At 36.3% G+C, this 20,723-nt stretch overlaps 1 protein-coding gene and 1 long non-coding RNA gene across 2 annotated transcripts in view; one reads left to right on the top strand and one right to left on the bottom strand.

Annotated features, from left to right (window-relative positions):
- Positions 1 to 12,610: 12,610 nt before the first annotated feature.
- LOC120351277 lies at positions 12,611 to 17,793 on the top strand. The gene is made up of 2 exons (XR_005571277.1): positions 12,611 to 12,691; positions 17,626 to 17,793. It is a non-coding gene; the product is annotated as an uncharacterized LOC120351277 (long non-coding RNA).
- Positions 17,614 to 20,723, bottom strand: part of LOC111048931 (zinc transporter ZIP11) — a 122,200-nt gene continuing 119,090 nt past the window's right edge. The window contains exon 6 of the mRNA XM_039427949.1: positions 17,614 to 19,893. Within this exon, the coding sequence (XP_039283883.1) occupies positions 19,815 to 19,893 (79 nt within the window). The 3' untranslated portion in view covers positions 17,614 to 19,814. The remainder of the gene's footprint in view (positions 19,894 to 20,723) is intronic.

Below are 20,723 nucleotides of genomic sequence, written 5' to 3'. Positions count from 1 at the left end.
TAAACTCGCTGAACGACATTAAAAGGATAATTCATCCTTGGCTGAAACAGCTGAGACTTTCGTCGTCTTTGGATAGTAAAAAGTGAGCGAGTGATTCTGTGGAAAATCAAAATATCGCATCCCCGAAATTCATAAGCTGACGTATAGCCAGCTGTAAAATATAAACATGATCATTTTAGAGAATTGTGTTCTGTTTATAAATAAATAAAAATAACAGGGGAAGCTCGGTGCCCCGATATTGATAGGTGATATAAATTGCTATAATAATCAATATTGGTAAAAAAAATTAAGGGTACTAACATTTTTCCCCAGGATTGGTCGATTCGAATGTAATTTATTCGCTGATCTCCTCATTTCTGGGCTTTTCCGAGAAAGTTTAATGTGAAGCCCCGCAATCTTTCTAGACTGACCTCAATCTTGAATAGATTAGTCAAACCCCTGGTAATATGCATTATGTCTGATTGCTGAAAATGAAATAGAAGGCTAGACCTACTGTTAAAATTATAACCAAATCGGAAATCGGATGAACACGTTCAATCGTCGGTCCCGGCTGCCTAAAACACTCGTTAGGTCTTGTCAGAGGCCCTGAAATTGATCATTTGCGATCTGAAAACTCTGACACCAGACCTGAGCCAGCCAGCTCACTTGATATTTTCATTATATTATTGTCAAGTAGCCTCTCGAAGGTTCGCTTATTTATTCAATGAACGTTTTTCTATTCTATTATTATTATACCCAGATCTGGGGGATAAAGAAATATGAGTGAATGTAGTTAGAGGATAGAGAAGACCAGTGAAAATGAGTTTAAGGAAAATGAGAAACTGAAAACAGTACATAGTGAAAAGATGATGCGGTGGCTGAAACAGAAAAACTGCAGACGCCAATAATAAACGCCAAGAGACGGAAATAGAATAATTTGAAGGATTGCGGCTGCAATTATATAGGAGAGCGAAGATAGTTGTTTAGGAAAATGAGGCTATGTGAGACAGTAAATATGCAAGAGCCCGCGACTATTATATTTATCTGCTGCCGGCTTGCCACTGAGGGAAACAAGGATGGTGAAGGATGGAGCGAGTGAGAGAGAACGCGTTGAAGCTGGATTTGGCCTGCAGACGGGGCAAGGCAAGCTATATAGTGGTGCAGCGACTAATAAAAATTCTGTGGAATGGAATGTGCCCGTTGAGGCAGCCTCGGTTCCCACGATTGCCAGCTTATGCCTGGTGCTGCCTGCTGGTTGCTGGTTGCTGGTTGCTAGTGACTGCTTTGCTCAAAGCCTCACAGTCAACATAGCAGCACAGACCAGACTTACGACTGCTGCCGCTGCTGCTGCTGCTGCTGCTATGACCTGACCAGCTATACCACCAGCAACATGCTCCACACATTTAACCAACCGCTGTCTCATTTCCTTTTCGCCTAACCTAAAACATTTCTGCCATTACTACTCACATTGCATCTGCCAATGGTGATGATTGGATCCGCCTCGATTTGCCTAGCTTTTATCAGCCGGAAGACATACCAAAACTCTTATCGCGTTCAAGTTAAAAGTCGAAAAACTTTTGAAGCACACAAACAGAACACGTGAACGCTGGCCCGGTTCAACACACTGCAGTCGTCTGCTCTATCCCAGCCCGCTGGACTCCTAGTGACACCTAGCGGCAAATACGGGAACTGCTAGTAGCAATGACAAAGTTTCTGCTCCCATTCCCATTTCTGATGGAAACGTGTGGAAGGTACCTAACTTTTATAAAGAAGAGCCAATTTAAAAAATGTATATTATTTATCAGCAGAATATAAATTCCCTACATTGTAAAATTATTTTAGAGTTGGAATCAAATTGGTAGAATAATATTGATGAACATACCTTTCTCATAACCGGACATTTATGTTTATGTGTCTTACATTACAGATACGATAAATAAATATACATTTATAGGCTATATTAATGGAAAGAAAAATTTTTCGAGACAGTTTCGAAGCTGAGAAAAATCTTTTCACTCAATAGAGATTCACTTATAAATGAATAGATCCAAGCATCGCATTTTCCACCTATATTTTCATTTTGCAAATGGAGTAAAAAATGAAAAAACATGATTCATCAAGGAATCAAAAAAATGTTGTAAATTCAAGTTCAATAGCAATATCTTCGGTGTACAGTAGTAATATCTTATAGTGTGATAAATCGTTATTAAAATATAGCCTACAATGTTGATAACATGTAGATGTGATTTTTCAGGTAAAAGGAAACTTAATTCAAGATTAAACAAATAATTTTGCTTGTAGGCCTAGACCTCTCTGTTTCTCTCGATTTAACTTACATTCTTGTGCCTTATTGAATTCATGAGGGATACATGAATTTAAAAATCATAGTTTATTGAATAAAATGAGAGCATCATCTTGTATCTTCTTGCAATAGAACAAAAAAATAGCAATGCAACTTTTTAGTTTGGTTTTCACACCAAATAGACAGTAGAGATACCTATGTACTAAGAAAAATCACCAATACCAACAAACATCAATCTTCCATCAAGGATCGAACAGCTTCATGAAAAATAAATTGTACATCATTTGAAGGTTTCTCTTGAAGGTTAAAGGTAGAATTGTTGTGAGAATATGCTCAACATTTTCTATTATTGTCACAATGTCAGTTGTGAAATAATTACTGTATCTAAGAATATCTTAGATTAAACGATTAAATAAAGATGGTATTATTTACTTGATATTGAAATATTTAAAATATGAATTTACTTAAAATTTATTAAATATGGCATTAAGAAGTTATGTGGATCGAAAAAATTTCTTGTCCATTATTCATTTTATTCTCGTGTATTTCTTTATTCTAAAACTCGTTACACTATTGCCTTGTTACACTATCTAAGTAATTTTACATATTCCAAAACTTATAAAAATCCATAAGCCAATGTTGTTCCACAACAACAATAAAATTATCATTATAAATATTTATTAACAATATTATTATTTATTAACAATAAATATGAACAACATTACAATATTAACACTATTATTAACAACACTATTTATTAACAATAAATATTTTTGGAAATCTCAACATATTTCCATTATTTCAAGCGAATTATTCAAGAAAAAACACAAGGGAACATTATGCTGAGAAAATTAGATACCATGGTAATGAAAGGGTTAAGATATCTGGATAGATAAAATTCTAAAATTTCTTGTCCATTATTCATTCTCAATGAGCAATGAATTGAATTTTTGTCTCGTATTATATTATTCGTGTGATCATGAATCTCTTATTTCAATGGCAAAGAATTAGTTATAGTCAACACAGTGTTTCTTTTGGACACAGATGCCCAAGACCCATCCACCGCATCCGCATTGAGCAATCATCAGACGTCTCCATAATAGCAGAACAAGTTCAGTCAACATAATTCCGAACTGGTGCAATGAAGTAATGTGCTAACTGTTTGTGAATAATTTCTTTGAGCAAGACACACACTTGAGGGGAAACGCGAGCTTTGTTCTCAAAGTTTTTAGTTGGGCTAGATGATGAAAAACTTGGGGTGGAAACCGGTTTGAGCTGAATGCTGAAGGGGTGCCGAGGCCGAGAGTCGCAGTTCCGAGAATTTCACCCGCGACGAAGGATCTGCGTAGTTCCACGAACTGCCAGGGGTTCCGCCCATTATTTCGTTGACCCTCACATGCCAACATTGTCTTTCCAGTCTTCTCATTCGTTTCGGTTTCGCGTAGTGAATGGCGCTTTCCAAACCCAAGTGCTTCAGACACAACGCCCCATTATCAGAAATCATTAGAAACACCGGCTAGCGATGCCAACTTCATTCAATAAAACAATTTCAAAAGCTACAAATGTCGTCAGTCTTCCTTTGTCAAATATACATACATTGTACACATTCGAAACCTTGAGAAGATTCCAAGATGATGTTGATGAAGTGTGGAACATTCTACACTTCCTACAGCCATATAGCTTTAGCAATAAAATTGATTTTTTAAGAATTACAGTATTATTAATGCTTAATTGTAGTTAATACATAGCATATTCTCCAAATGAATGCTACTTTCTATCCGATTATTGTACTCTGGGCAATTTCCTGCATAGTAAAGTTACACCCTATAAATAATAATATTATTATTGATTATACATTTTTATCTGAACATGGGGTGAATGAGTGACCTAATAGGCTCAGGTCTGGTGTCAGAATTTTCAGTTCGCACCTGATCAATTTCAGAGCCTCTGGATTGACTGTACGACTGTTATTAGGCAGCAGGGACCGACGACTTAACGTGTCCATCTGTAACACGGGAGTGGCTCGAGAATATATTTTGCCCGGGCCGGGCCTCTGGTTTACAAAGGCCAGCACTAATTTTAATTAATTAGAATAGATTATTACCAAAAGTTTTGATGGGGTGTGATGCACCCATCCTTGGCTGTAACATGTTTCACATTGCATTAGGGGCTGTGGTTGCACCGGTATTACACTGCGGCTACAAAGTGTAATCTGTATAAAAAGGGGACCGATTATGTTTTTTAGCTTCAAGATCATCTATTATTGGTAAAATTAAATAAATCAGGAGATTCAAAATGAGATCTTGTAAAGTTGTAACTAGTCTTAATTCTTTAAAGATTTCACTTCAAAAACCACATAGCCTACTAAATTCAACACCAGCAAAAAGTGAACTTTCTAACTATAACCAGATAGAGCATCAAAAATTCTAAGAGAGAATAAAATTGAATAAAATTCTAAGAGAGAATAGAATTGGTTCTATTCTCCATTGTTACGAAGAACCTCTGTAATACTTCAGTAAACGTACCGTAATCGTAACGTAATATTTCTGTGAACTTTCGATGTAAGTATTGTAAATCATTGATGCAAAAAATAGTTTTTTAATCTCTTGTATAACTTTACGTTATATCGGGATTTGACTGTGTATAGATCATCAATTTAATAGCTAAGTAATACACGAAAGTTCAGAATACACAATACACGAAGCAAATGAAAGAGATTTGGAAATATCAATAACATATTCTTCAACATTTTTGACCAAAATAAACTAGCTGTGGATTGATTGAGTGCTTTATTTATGCAGATTACTGTACGTAGATAAGATCTACAGTATTGCTTTTAAACTACAGGTGATATTTATAAGAGGTGTATCAAAATCTAGTATTTGTAATGAATTTACAGTAACAATATAATATAACCTTTTTGATTCTCTTTTACATCATGACATCATCCACATCGATACGGAACAACATTTTAATGGACCTACTTGAGACTCCAGTAAATTATCAGGTCTGTTTGATTTGAGTGCTCATGCGCGTGTGTTGAATTAGCAACTGCACCTGATTTTCCAGTGGAAAACGCAATTAACAATAAGTGACTACTACAACGGTTGGGCCCACCCACCTTCAAAGTTCAAACCACATTGGTTTTTTCAAAGTTGGATCCCCTCACCCTACCATGTCAGACGGACAATACCCACTAATTAACAGAACGATTGTTTTTATATTTTTGTTGTTGGTCTCACCTTCACCTTGCTCCCTCTCTGTATTTAGCCAACTAACGCCTTCCTTCACCTTCTTCCTTGCAGTTTCTTCTCACAGCTCACTGCGGCAACTTTAGACAAACATAAGGAGACACGGTTCGTATCATACGTACAAAGAGCCAAAACATACGGACAATCTTTTAATTGCATTAGAATCATCTTCGCTCTGCAGTACCGCAAACAGACACACACACGCACACTGAAAATTCATAATTTTCTTCGAATTGACAATCATGAAAGTATCATTTGAATCAACATAAGATCAATTACAGCTATAGTATGTGCAAATTTATTCAATCAAATCATTTTACTTGGTGAAATTTGACGATAATCGATATTCAATCATTGTATACTGCACGGCAGTATACTGCAGAAGCCAGATCAAAAATGAGAAAATCTTGCTCTATTTTAATTGATTCTTTATCACAAATTACAATGTATTGCCAGGTCTTGCAAGACCCATTGCATACTAGCACTACATTATAATGGAAACAAATGAAAATTTAATCAGAACAGATAATAGATAATATGTCGATGAGTAGATAACTTCTAGAAACAAAGAGTAGAACCTATTTGTCGAATAATAGAGAATAGAAATAAGAATACTAAGTAAATAAAATGACTCAACTCTTCTAAACAGATACACATACACGCTCAACGAATTGATTGAGTGAAATATAAACTATTCAATATTCATAAACTGATTTAATACCATCATACTTTCCTATAAAGGGATGGTTAGGATTTGTTATGAAAATATTGCATTGGAGCTGATTTTTCAATTGAAGTCATTTTAATAACCAAAACATCACTCTCATAATATTTCAAGTTCTCAACTTCTTGAAAAAACTGAGAAAACTTGAAAACGCAAAGAGAAACTGCTATTGATAATGTATGTCAATATCGAGCATAATTCTTTGATAATTCCGAAAATCTCTCAACTCTAGACCAACATTACCAATACCTCGGTTGAACCTGTGGAGCGAATTTCAGCTACTCTAGTAAAGTCATCCTCGAAAAAGTTTAAAATTGAAGAAATATTATGTAATAATGCTGCAAAATGAAAAAAGTGTATAGATTGTATAGATATGCAAGAGCATGGATTCCAATGGAAGACATTTATTTGGCAGCTGCTATAATAAAAATATATTATTCATTCACTAATGAATTGATATTTTCAAATCATACCATGCCCCAACTATAGCATACAGTTAAGGGCTACCTTTATACTTTACTCAATGTCATGTATTAATAACTATTAAATTCAACAAATACATTTTCTTGAAGGATAAGATACTTATTTGAATTTTCCGTTTTCACTCAAGTCCAGGCAATGAATGCTCAAAAAAAGGTATAGAGGGAAATGTTTAGAAGACAATTTTTGACCCCGCAGTGTTCTGTTCAGGGTAGTAGAGAGGTGAACATATCAAAAGTCCCCACCACTAACTCTTGTTCTAGGGGGTGGGAGTGGTTTAAAGGTACCATTTCTTGGTTTCTCGCATAAAACTCAAAAAATATATATCCTAAGGACTTTACTGTCATGTAAAAAATTAAAGCTTACATAATTTCCTACAGTATTCGTTTTAAAACTTTTTTCATATCTCCTCTAGTTTTCAAGATATCCGCTCTCGAAGGTGTGACAATTTTGAAAAAAACACGTTTGCCACAAATGTTTTCTATTTTCGATCTTGTAAATTTTTAAAAATTGACGGAAAAAATACATGCTGATTATGAGCTCATAGAGCATCAAATTCTCTTCAATTTGATGTTCAATTTCACACATTTACGAATTTCCTACACCTTTTGCAGCAGCTTTAGTGTTGAGTGTGAAATCTCCATTTTTGCATCAATAGACCAATTGACAAAGGAATTTGGAGGGAATGTTTTAAACAAAATTTTTCACTTTGCAGCTTTGTTGAGAATAGTTGTTGGGAGGAGAACATATCCAAAGTTTCCATTCCTAACGCATGTGCTAAGGGGATGAGGGTGGTTTAAAAGTTGCATTTTTCAGTGTTTTGCTTCGACGTTCATATCTTGAGAACAATGCGTTCAAACAACATAACTAACTATTCAAAAATAAAGCTTGATAAATTCTCTTCACGTTTTGTTCAGTGGAATTTTGTGATGGAGACTCTAAACAGTTTCCGAGATATTCATTGTTATAGAAGAAGAAGAGAACCTTTCATTGTTATAGCAGCTTCAATGTAGGGGGTGATATTTTCATTACTGCAACTAGTGTCAACTCAGCGGTTCCACACCTTCAACAGAGGGGATAAAGATGCGCACTTTTGATATGTTCACCTACCAACTAGTCCAAATTAATCTGCAAAGTCGAAAATTGTATCACAGACACCCCCTTCAAATGTCATTATCAAACGATTAATTGTTGCAGCAATGAATACTTCACCCCCTACATTGAAGCTGCTATAACAATGAAAGGAAAACTTGGAATAGTGAAATAATACATCATTTCACAGAGAATTCAATGCTCTACAAGCCTGCGATAAGCATCAGTTTTTATGATGCATTGTTGGAGAGTTATAAGCCCTCAAAGAGTAAAACATTGGATAAAAACCTGTTATTTTAACAATTACACACCTTCAAGAATGAATATCTCGGAAACTGTTGGGAATATAACAAAATTTTACTGAACAAATATTGTAGAGAATTTATCAAACTTCATTTCTGAATAGTTAGTTATATCGGTTGAACGCATTGTTCTCAAGATATGAGCGTCCAAGCAAAACGCTGAAAAATTCAACCTTTAAACCACCCTCATCCCCTTAGCACATGAGTTAGGAATGGGGACTTTTGATATGTTCTCCTCCTAACTATTCTCAACAAAGCTGCAAAGACAAAAATTTTGTTTAAAACATTCCCTCCAAATTCGTTTATCAATTGGTCTATTGTTGCAAAAATGGAGATTTCACACTCAACACTAAAGCTGCTGCAAAAGGTGTAGGGAAATTCGTAAATGTGTGAAATTGAACATCAAATTGAAGAGAATTTGATGCTCTATGAGCTCATAATCAGCATGGATTTTTTCCGTCAATTTTTAAAAAGTTACAAGATCGAAAATAGAAAAAATTGGTGGCAAACGTGTTTTTTTCAAAATTGTCACACCTTCGAGAGCGGATATCTTGAAAACTAGAGGAGATATGAAAAAAGTTGTAAAATGAATATTGTAGGAAATTATGTAAGCTTTAATTTGTTACATGCCAGTAAAGTCCTTAGGATACATATTTTTTTGAGTTTTATGCGAGAAACCAAGAAATGGTACCTTTAAACCACCCCCACCCCCTTAGCACAAGAGGTAGGGGTGGGGACTTTTAATATGTTTACCTCCTTACTACCCTAAACAGAACTGCGGGGTCAAAAATTGTGTTCCCAACTTTTCCCTCTATAACCTTTCCTTGAATGGACTACTAGCTGTTGACTACAGTTGTCTACTCGATATCCCATTGTAACTACAGATGACTATTAGATAAACTTGAACAGTATTCAGCGATGTCGCTGACCATGGTCCCGCGCATCAACACCTCGGAATTTATTACCGGTTAGGTTATGCCAATGATAATAATATACATGAATATTAGGAATTAATACTATCTAAATAAATATTAGATACTAAATCAAGAAATTGTGTATGGAATGAGCATTCTGAGTTGAAAATCATTGTTTGTAGCAGGTTGTGTGCTGTGTCTGTGTGCGAACCGCAACAACTATGCAAGGAATTTTCAGGTGCATTTTTGCCGTTCCAGGATTCAGCTCCAGCAATCCGCTGATTCCAGTGCCTTGTCCAGAACAGCAACATTGAGCAGGTTTGAGGGGCGGCTAACTTAGTATTAGTGACGTCACACATCAACTCCATGTCCCCTCAGGCAGGAATCTAATCAATCGCCTCACTCTAATCGGATTAATAGCAATTAGGTCAATGTCGTATCTTGACCTCATACTGCATAAACATGCTAAACAACCCACTTTGACTTCATTCCTCATCTCAAAAAGACTACTTAATTGATTGATTTATCATTGTTTCCAGGAGGGTTGTGTTAGCAGGTAAATGTAACAAATTGTTACTCAATCTGTGATATAAAATTAATTACTTGCAAGTTCACATAGAAATAAAATAATACCCTTATAACTTGAAGAATTCTCAACATTCCTCCTTCAATGCTATTTTCTCCTCTTGACGTAAACTATAATGCATTGAAACTGTGACATATAGTAAACAGTTTACAATAGAGCATTACAAGGGCAGGGTAAGAATATATGGAATGTAGAACGTTATTCAGACGAAACAAAGTTTATTTGAATGTTTACACAAAAATTTTAACAAGCTGTCTCTGTGAAACTTTGACTGAACTTAGAAATGTATGAATTATCCTGAGTTAGATCTACAAAAATAATCACCAAGTGTGATGTACAATATTATACTCTAATATACTCCATGTATTTACAATTACAATAGTAATGATAGAACTAGATTGAAGAAATTATATTTATGAATATAGGAAACAATGTTGATTAATAAATAATTGAATAATATTATATAAATACTGCAATAAATAATAAGAGAACATTGATATTTTCAATGAACAGAATAAGTAAGGGAGAGTGGGCACTGAGTTGTCAAAGCTCCGATAAGAATAGAGGTAGCATGAGGCCAGCTTCGCTAAAGAATAGTATACAGTATATACTATCCTTGAGCTCCGCTAAGGTTCAAGCTGTACGAGCGCCTGACGCGCTGAGTTTATTTCGCGCATGTCTTCAGAATGCATGGCCTCTTATGGGGCGCGTCTATTACCTCATATGGTTTACCCCATAAGAGACAATCAAATCAAATCAAATAGTTTTTATTCACAAAAACATTATACAAATTTATAAATCTCATTTAAACATTTAACAGTGAATACTCTCCACAAAGACTTGAGTCTGTAAGACTCAACACCTTAAAACTGTAAGACCTTTCCTATCATCATAATCATCCTCCCAGTCATCATCCATGCATAAGTTCAGGGCATTGTCCTGAAAAAACTCACACAGTATGCCTCGATAAACTTGATAATTAGAAAGTAATTTTTTTTTAAATACGTAAAGGAACTCTAACATATAGTGGATATGTGAATTTTCAATATTTTTTAATACTAAAATAATAATTATCATTATTATTATTATGACATAATTAACTATTAAAATGAGCTGTGCTATAATTATGTAACTATATGATGATAACGAATAAATGATTACAAGACATAATAGTTTACTAATTTTATTCTCAATACAGAGACCAATATTATTGAAGAGGGACACAGAAACCAAATACAATAGTAGAATTCATTCAGTCTTCATAAAATTACAAGCACTGGCGCCGACTTATTCAAGATATTGGAGTAATGGAGGGGACAAGATCCCATTGATAGTTGGCCAAGAGAGGGGATGTTGGAATGGTAAATGATTGATAGTTGGGCAACGGCTACATTATAAGACTTGAAGGCATGAGTTGAGTACCATATCTCATGAGTGCTTCAAAAATCAAATACAACCGTTGCAAAAACGTTCATACAGCGGTCCCAGTACAGCATATTCCTTGTTGGATGTTGCGATTAGAACAATGATCAACCAATATTTATATAGTATTTCAACAATATGTCTTGCCCTAGGTTGGAAACCTGACCAAGAGAAGGTCAACACTACACCTTCTCGCTTTCCCAGGGGAAAATAGCATCGCAATGTATTTCAAGATGTATTGGTGTGAAATCGGCTGCCTGCATGGAGACTGTCAAGATAGCTTGAACAGGACCTCAGTGACTATCTTCAACTTTTTCCCTCGGAACAATCAACAAGCAAAAGGCAGTTTTCGCCATTAAGCTCAATTTTTGCCACAAAAGTGGCAAAGCCATCTGAAGATCTGAGACCAGTTGAGTGAACAGCAGCAAATTGTCAGAATAGGCCAAACCATTGTGCTCTGGCCAAACCAGTTCATCAGGGAGCCCAGGATTATCCAAGTGGAAAGGAAGTCTACTCAGCCATTGAAACACTAAGTTGTTGAAGGGTTTGGGCAGACTGTGACTCCCTCCAACTGATGGTAAGTAGACACACCTTGACCTTCTGTTGGGCCAGAACAAGAAGATAGTCTGTGTTGGCCGTGGGCTAACTCCTCCTGGTTATCAGTATAGTATCCCTTCTTCAATGAGGGATATTATTTTTTGAAACTTCACTTCTTTCTAAGTGGTCAATTTCAGCTTAGATCTTTATAGATCTTGTGTTTCACATACACACACTTCTAGTGAATTATTTCATCTATTCATCCATATTTTAACAAAAAATACAATGTGAAGTGAAGGAAAACAGCCATCTGCAAAAATATCCTATTCAAAAATGTCAACACAAGTACAGGCCTATTAGAGGGCAGAAACTTAATTGACATCTTGAGTGATTTTTTAGGTGGTAAGACTTGAAGTTGGCGCCAGATGTTTACAGACTATCTGAAAACTAGAAATATAAATAAATAATTACAGTGATTAGGAGTACTTACTGGCCAAGATTATTTACATTCGTTGAACCTTATGCACACTCACGCGGAATGAGACTGGAAAGCAGGTTGAATTTCATTTTTATTATACTGTGAAATGTGTTAAAAATATTCCTGCTCCCGCTTTCTGCTCACATCATGCGTCAGAGTGTGCTGGGCTTTATGTAGCTTAAACTAAACCTCAAGAGACAAATAAATATATTCTTGAGTTGATTTATTTGGTTTTAATTGCATATTGTGCTGTTTAAAAAACTTTTGCAGTAATCAATAATATTTTTCTTGGATGTTCTAATCACAATCATCCAATTACGTGATGAACTTGAATTATAAATATCTCTTGGAAGATTGAATGAAAATATTTAATACAACGTTTATAGATGTAAAAACAAATAGTTTTTTGTTGATACACAACTAGTTAAGTGGCTCAACATGACAGATCCAAAGGCTTACCTCATCAAGACACAATTGATACAAACAAATAAGAAGTCTCCTCACACTACAGAATATTCAAGGAGAGCAATGAAGCATTTCATTTTTTTAAATAGTGTTAACAATGATGATGCTCTAGTTGTTATTGCTAGTTTAATTATTCTTCTTCTTTCTTTCAGGGATTAGGTATCTTTGCCTGTTTGGAACCTTATATTATCCATCCATTTTTTTCTTGGACATCCTTGGTCTCTCTAGCCTTCTGGGTTGTAATTGAGCTCCAATCTTGGTAACCTTTCTTCATTAATTCTATTCAGATGCTGGTACCATTTCAATCAACTATGAGATATCTAATCGTTTATAGAGAAGACGTTAAGCTGTTTCCTTATCTCAGTACTTCTCAAACGATCATCTCTACTGCAACCGAAGGTTCTATGAAGAATCTCATTTCTGATGCCTGCAGCCTGCTAGCTCTCATCAGGCCTTGACACACCCAAGTTTCAAATCCATGTAGTAATGTTGGTGCGACTATGGTTTTGTACCTTTTTAGCCTGATGATCTGCTGGAATTATTCTTTAGATTCCTATGAATGGTACCACATATGTTTTGTATTTTTGTTGATATATTGTTGGATCATATTCTTGACAGAGGCTGGACAGCTTATAAATAAATAGCTCTCCAACAGGTCATGCTCACTGTTTCGTATAATTATCAGGTCATCAGCAAAAAGAAAGCAGCAAGGATTCATTATTGATTTTCTTTATTACATTGTCTTGGTTGCTTTAAGATCTTCTTATCCCAATAATCTTAGGTTAGCTGCATCTTTTCCCCGGTTGTGATAACCCTGTGACTTTGTCACTCTGAATAGACTTCCCACTCATTATTCCCAATAAAATTCAAGCAAACACACATCCAACAAAGTGCTATGAGAGTCACTGAAGAACAACATGGATTACTGACTTAGCTCGAGACTTCCTTCCACAAGTTGAGATTGGCCCTCAGGTAAAAATCACAAACCCAACTAAATGTTTATCATTGGAATTGCAGTCGCAGGCATACTACCTCCACAAGTTTCACAACTTTCCTTGAGGCCGGATGCCTTTTAAGGCAGGCCTTCGGATTTATCATGGCATGTGCAGCCACCCCTGATATTCATCACTTTTAACTCATTTGGATAAATAATATAGACTATTTGTTATAAGACGTGCAATGTTTATCAGCTGTGATTTCACATTTATTTGCAAATAGCTGGTGGCTTTGAGCCAAGATGGAAGAGAGTTTTAAGTACAACATTATTTGCACACTCTTATTACAACACTGATGCAGCGACTAAAGGAAGTGCAGAAAATTATATACAGTATATTATAATCAGTGAATCAAATTTAAATAACATTCATTATTTTTTTTAAATTTGGACATTGAAAAGATATTTTCAATACTAGACAAAATGAAGGAGATAGGAGATATATTTTTGAGCAGAAGAACGTCCTTATGAGTCAAAGCTCTAAAATATCTCTGGGATCCATCATTGCCTGAAAAAAGCTTTCATTTTTCTAAAATATGACACTTTCTAGAGCATATCTATACATATTCGTTAAACCAAGCCATACACAGTAATCACAACGAAAAAAAACTCTTTTTGGAAGAGAATTGAAGTAAGTAATTGAACACAGCCTAACTTTATAAAAAACTCCCAACAAATTTCGAATATTTAATCCTTAACCTTTCGGTTAACCTTTCATTTATAAGCGGATATAAATTTAATATCTTCTTCTTTAGGTACCTTCTCCATTCTGGAGGTTGGCTACCATCATGGCAATTCTCACCTTGTTTACTGCGGCTCGGAAGAGGTCCTGTGACGAGCAGTTGAATGCCTCCCTCAGGTTTCTCAACCAAGACACTCTTCTACGTCCCACCGAACGCCTACCAACAAGTTTACCTTGTATTATGAGGTGCAGCATTCCATACTTAGGTCCTCTCATAATGTGCCCAAAGTATTTCAACTTCCTTATCTTAATTTCACGCACAATATTCAGTTGTTTACCCATACGTCTGAGAACTTCTGCATTTGTGACTCTATCTGTCCAAGATATACGGAGAATACGTCGGTAGGTCCACATTTCGAACGCCTGAAGTTTGGCCTCACATTCCTTATTCAAAGTCCATGCTTCTAACCCATACAAAAGAACAGGAAACACATAGCACTGTAAGAGGCGGGTTCTGACCTCAAGACACAAATCACGAGCCGACAGAAGAGGTCTCATTTTTATAAATGCAGCTCTGGCTTTCTCAATTCGTATCTTGATCTCTGGCATGTGACTTGCATTGCAGCAAACGCGGGTACCCAGATAGTTATAGGCTTCCACTCGTTCTATTTTATCCCGTCCAGCAAAAAGGTGATCTTGGGGAATTCCTTGCTTAGTGATGACCATATACTTTGTCTTCTTGGCATTTAATGTGAGGCCATATTCCTCACTAGCCCCTATCAGGTTGCTTAGCATTCTCTGCAGGTCTTCTATGCTTTCAGCAAGGAGTACAGTATCATCTGCATAGCGTATGTTATTAATATGGGTGCCATTGATGACAATACCCCCTGCTTCACCTTCTAAAGCTTTTGCAATGATATGCTCAGAATACACATTGAACAAGAGCGGTGAAAGCACACATCCTTGACGGACCCCACGTCTTATTGCAAGTTCTCGACTGGTCTTTGATTGGACTCGCACTTCTGCTTTTTGATGGAAGTATAGATTTTTGATTATACGTATGTCCCTAGTATCAATGCATGCTTCTTCCAGAATTTTCATCAATGGGTTGTGACGTACCCTATCAAATGCTTTATTGTAATCGATAAAGCATGCATAGACATTTTTATTCACATCCAGACACCGCTGAATCATCACATTATAAGCAAAGAGTGCTTCTCTAGTTCCAAATCCATTTCTGAATCCAAACTGTGTGTTTGATAGATTTTCTTCAAGTTTTGTGTTGACTCTTTTGTGGATTACTTTCAGAAATAATTTGAGAATGTGGCTCATGAGACTAATTGTGCGGTGATCTTCACATTTCTTTGCATTGTGTTTCTTGGGAAGTGTGATGAATGTGGACTTCAGCCAGTCTTCAGGGAATTTTCCACTCCTGTATATCAGATTGAACAAATCTGTCAACTTGACAACATGCCTCTCATCCAGTAACTGGAAGATGTCTCCGGGGAGCTCATCTGGCCCTGCTGCTTTGCCTTTCTTGATGTTACGGATTGCATAGGCAACTTCCTCCTTTAAAATGTCTGGACCTGTTGCATCCTCCACATTTGTCACATCCTCTCTCTCATCAGCAAAAAGCCTCTCAATGTAATCCTCCCATAGTTTAAGCTGATCATCTGCACCCATAACTATCTTACCTTCATCGCTTAGGAGATAATGTGTTCTCTGGTCCCTCCTCCCAGTCAGCTCCCAGATCTTCTTGTGCATGTTGTGGGTATCATGCAATGCCTGCAGCTGTTCCATCTCTACACACTTTTGTTTCAACCACCGCTCCTTGGCCTGTCTGCACTCATACCGGATCCTGCCCTGAAACTTTTTGATCTCTACTCTCCCCACGTTTGAAACCTTCAGTCTTCGACGTGTTTCCATGAGATTCAAAATGTGCTCTGTCATCCAGTCTTTCTCCTTCTGCCTTTTCTCTCTCTTCAGATGCTTTTTACATGGTTCCAGAATTGCTAACTTGATATTCTGCCATGCTTCCTCAATTCCTTGATTATGGATGCTGACTGTGACATTGTCAAGTTTCACATTTAGATCATGGACAACTTTTATCCTGGTAGATGCATCTTTCAATCTGTTCACATCTATCTGGTCTGGCAACTTTGGTTGGATGAGTTTCTTCAACTTGATGAAAACTTCTGCTACCAGAATATTGTGATCTGATCCAATATAGGCTCCAGGGTATGTTTTGGCACTCTTAACTGAATTTCTAAACCTGTGATTGATAGTGATGTAGTCAATTTGGTTACGAATAATTGTGCCTGGCCTATCCCTTGGTGATGTCCAGGTGTAGAGACGTCTTTTAGGCAGTCTAAATAAGGTGTTGACAAGAACCATCTTGTTTTCTTGACAGAACGACAGTAACCTGTCACCACGATCATTGCGTACTCCAAGTCCAAATCTACCCATGACTTCACTTTGTGGGCTCTCACCAACCTTAGCATTGAAATCACCCAGTACCATGGTGACATCCATGCTCTTTGTCAACTTGAGGGCAGAATTGATGTCTTTGTAGAATTCCTCAACCTCTTCATCCTCCTTATCAAGTGTAGGAGCATACGCTTGAATGATGTTGAGCAGCCTTCCTTGTGCATTCAATTGTAGGAGCACAACTCTATTTGACAAGGGCAAAAAGTGTTTGACAGACTTGTTGATGTCATTGCTGACTGCAATAGCCACTCCATGGTACTCAATTGTTCCTTCAGGGCTGCCAGAATGATATATGGTAGTGTCCTGAATCACTGTTTTCCCAACCCCATTCCAGTGTGTCTCACTAATACCAAGTATTTTCACCCCAAGCCTCTTCATTTGTTGGATTACACTATGTGATTTCCCCAATTCTTTCATACCCTGGACATTCCAAGTCGCTATTCTGGTTCTTTCCTTGAAGATGGTTGATTCCTTCACCACATTTGTTAGAATTGTCCCCCCCGGAGATCCGAATGGGGGACTTACTCCGGACTGATAATTTACTCTAACTGCCATGATGAGTGTACTAGGACATACATAATGTATCTTTAATGAGGTGGTTGTCCGTTGCCTTCCTCATCCTTATGCCGTTGATCAAATATGATTCATCCGCCTTTAAGAGCAATTTCTTACTCTAGGGACAAAAGAGTGCCCATTTTCTTCCAATCTCCTCCACCCGTAGCTGTTGGATTGCAAGAAATTGATTGTTTATACCGACAATCATTCGGTTGTGGCTGCTCAATCTACACTTTGTGTAAAAGATGACCCAACATGTTGGAAAATGAATGAGAAAGGAAAATAAGCCCCTTGTCCCCAACGTGTGGTTGAAGGAACAGGGCTTGAAAGGCAAGAACTTGACCAAGGATTATTCTTCTTCTTTCTTTCGATTAGGTATCTTTGCCTGTTTGGAACCTTATATTATCCATCCATTTTTTTCTTGGACATCCTTGGTCTCTCTAGCCTTCTGGGTTGTAATTGAGCTCCAATCTTGGTAACCTTTCTTCATTAATTCTATTCAGATGCTGGTACCATTTCAATCAACTATGAGATATCTAATCGTTTATAGAGAAGACGTTAAGCTGTTTCCTTATCTCAGTACTTCTCAAACGATCATCTCTACTGCAACCGAAGGTTCTATGAAGAAATCTCATTTCTGATGCCTGCAGCCTGCTAGCTCTCATCAGGCCTTGACACACCCAAGTTTCAAATCCATGTAGTAATGTTGGTGCGACTATGGTTTTGTACCTTTTTAGCCTGATGATCTGCTGGAATTATTCTTTAGATTCCTATGAATGGTACCACATATGTTTTGTATTTTTGTTGATATATTGTTAGATCATATTCTTGACAGAGGCTGGACAGCTTATAAATAAATAGCTCTCCAACAGGTCATGCTCACTGTTTCGTATAATTATCAGGTCATCAGCAAAAAGAAAGCAGCAAGGATTCATTATTGATTTTCTTTATTACATTGTCTTGGTTGCTTTAAGATCTTCTTATCCCAATAATCTTAGGTTAGCTGCATCTTTTCCCCGGTTGTGATAACCCTGTGACTTTGTCACTCTGAATAGACTTCCCACTCATTATTCCCAATAAAATTCAAGCAAACACACATCCAACAAAGTGCTATGAGAGTCACTGAAGAACAACATGGATTACTGACTTAGCTCGAGACTTCCTTCCACAAGTTGAGATTGGCCCTCAGGTAAAAATCACAAACCCAACTAAATGTTTATCATTGGAATTGCAGTCGCAGGCATACTACCTCCACAAGTTTCACAACTTTCCTTGAGGCCGGATGCCTTTTAAGGCAGGCCTTCGGATTTATCATGGCATGTGCAGCCACCCCTGATATTCATCACTTTTAACTCATTTGGATAAATAATATAGACTATTTGTTATAAGACGTGCAATGTTTATCAGCTGTGATTTCACATTTATTTGCAAATAGCTGGTGGCTTTGAGCCAAGATGGAAGAGAGTTTTAAGTACAACATTATTTGCACACTCTTATTACAACACTGATGCAGCGACTAAAGGAAGTGCAGAAAATTATATACAGTATATATAATCAGTGAATCAAATTTAAATAACATTCATTATTTTTTTTAAATTTGGACATTGAAAAGATATTTCCAATACTAGACAAAATGAAGGAGATAGGAGATATATTTTTGAGCAGAAGAAAGTCCTTATGAGTCAAAGCTCTAAAATATCTCTGGGATCCATCATTGCCTGAAAAAAGCTTTCATTTTTTCTAAAATATGATACTTTCTAGAGCATATCTATACATGTTCGTTAAACCAAGCCATACACAGTAATCACAACGAAAAAAAACTCTTTTTGGAAGAGAATTGAAGTAAGTAATTGAACACAGCCTAACTTTATAAAAAACTCCCAACAAATGTCAAAATTAACTCTGGGAATTGAAAAGGATGAAAAAGTTAAAATTATTGTTATTGTGTTTGAATTTGTTCGTATCGTGTGTAAGAAATTATTGTGCAAGTAACGAATTCCTTGTACTCCGTCCTATTCTGAATTATCAAATCACGACAATCAGGTAAATGTTAATATTATTAAAATATAACAAAATTCAGGAGTTATTTAGACAGAATATGACATTTGAAGAGCCCAACCTTAGCCTAACTTAACGTACTACACTTCAATACACACACATTTAAGCCACTTATTTGTACCAGTCACCTACAACTCAGTCTTTGGTTGGGAACAGTTCACCTGCACATCAATAGCGTCGCCAGCAGTTAACGTTGATGATAATAAGTCAACTAGCCAACTAGCGACAATGTCAAAGATGATTTTCCCAAAATTATGATTCCAGTGACAAAGTCTCTTCAATAAGAACTTTCAGCAAAATCGTGTGCGGGAGTTTTGAATGTTTTTACCTAAATAAGGCACGGACCACACTAATGATTTCTAGTCATGAAACATGATGTTTAGTGTTTTTCTGAAGCATGTGTCTCTCGTAGCTCCGATAAAATTTGATTTGCTTTTGCGACTGAAAACTCGTGTGACTATAAACTGCAAGTGAAGGCCAGGCCTGAGTAAGTAGGTGAACTTTCGTTAGCCAAGTCCCACGTCCAGACTCATCATTGTAATGAAGCCGACAATGGCGCCCCACGTTGCTAGGCGACCGTTCCCACTGCAACACACAAAACAAATACGCTTGTCATAATAACATTATTATTGATATGGATCAAAGTCAGCCTCCTTATAAATTTCCTCATAAATGATGTTGCTGCTACCTTCATAACCTGATCAAATACAAAATATTGCATTAGCAGCTCTCAATTCATCTCTATTAGGCCCGGTTTCTAGGACTTATTAAATATAATGGACAATTTAATCTATATTAAAGCTATAGGTTTAATCGCCCATTAGATTAATGAAGTGTCCTAGAAACTGGGACCTAGTCTTTTTGCAGTCTACTTCTCCTTTATCCACAATCTATTTCATGGAGTCTTGATTCCAAAATAAAATTTGACTGAAACATTGTAAATTTAATTGCTGGTGCATTCAACTTCCGGTTTCTTACAGTTAAGGATGAGGAAATTCCCAAAATTTGTATTTCCATTCTCAATATTCGATATAAAGATAATTCAACCAAAATCACTTAAAACTGTCCATTCTGAATTTTCTTATACAAAATTCATGAAGATTTATAATTGATTGACCGTATTATTGGGTACAACTCAATATGAATTCGGAAAGTTTACACAGCTTAGATATCCATCGAAATATTCAATTAGAAACACTGGATAATATTCCAGCTGAATTATTATAACTGTTCAGCTCAATTATTGTAAATTTCATTCACAAACCAATGAATTATTTCTATATCTTCCAGTTAAAATTTGTTGAATGAGAGTTGATATTGTGGAATTTTTTCATAATTGAAAGAAACACGGTTTTATTTTTGTCACATCCACTTCTATTAGTACACATTACTGCAGTTTCGTATTAAAACCAACA

Source organism: Nilaparvata lugens, chromosome 5, assembly GCF_014356525.2.
Source record: "Nilaparvata lugens isolate BPH chromosome 5, ASM1435652v1, whole genome shotgun sequence".
In the NCBI taxonomy this organism is placed as follows: domain Eukaryota; kingdom Metazoa; phylum Arthropoda; class Insecta; order Hemiptera; family Delphacidae; genus Nilaparvata; species Nilaparvata lugens.
Note: the sequence above shows the minus strand (reverse complement) of the source record. Positions and strands in the feature narration are given on the sequence as shown.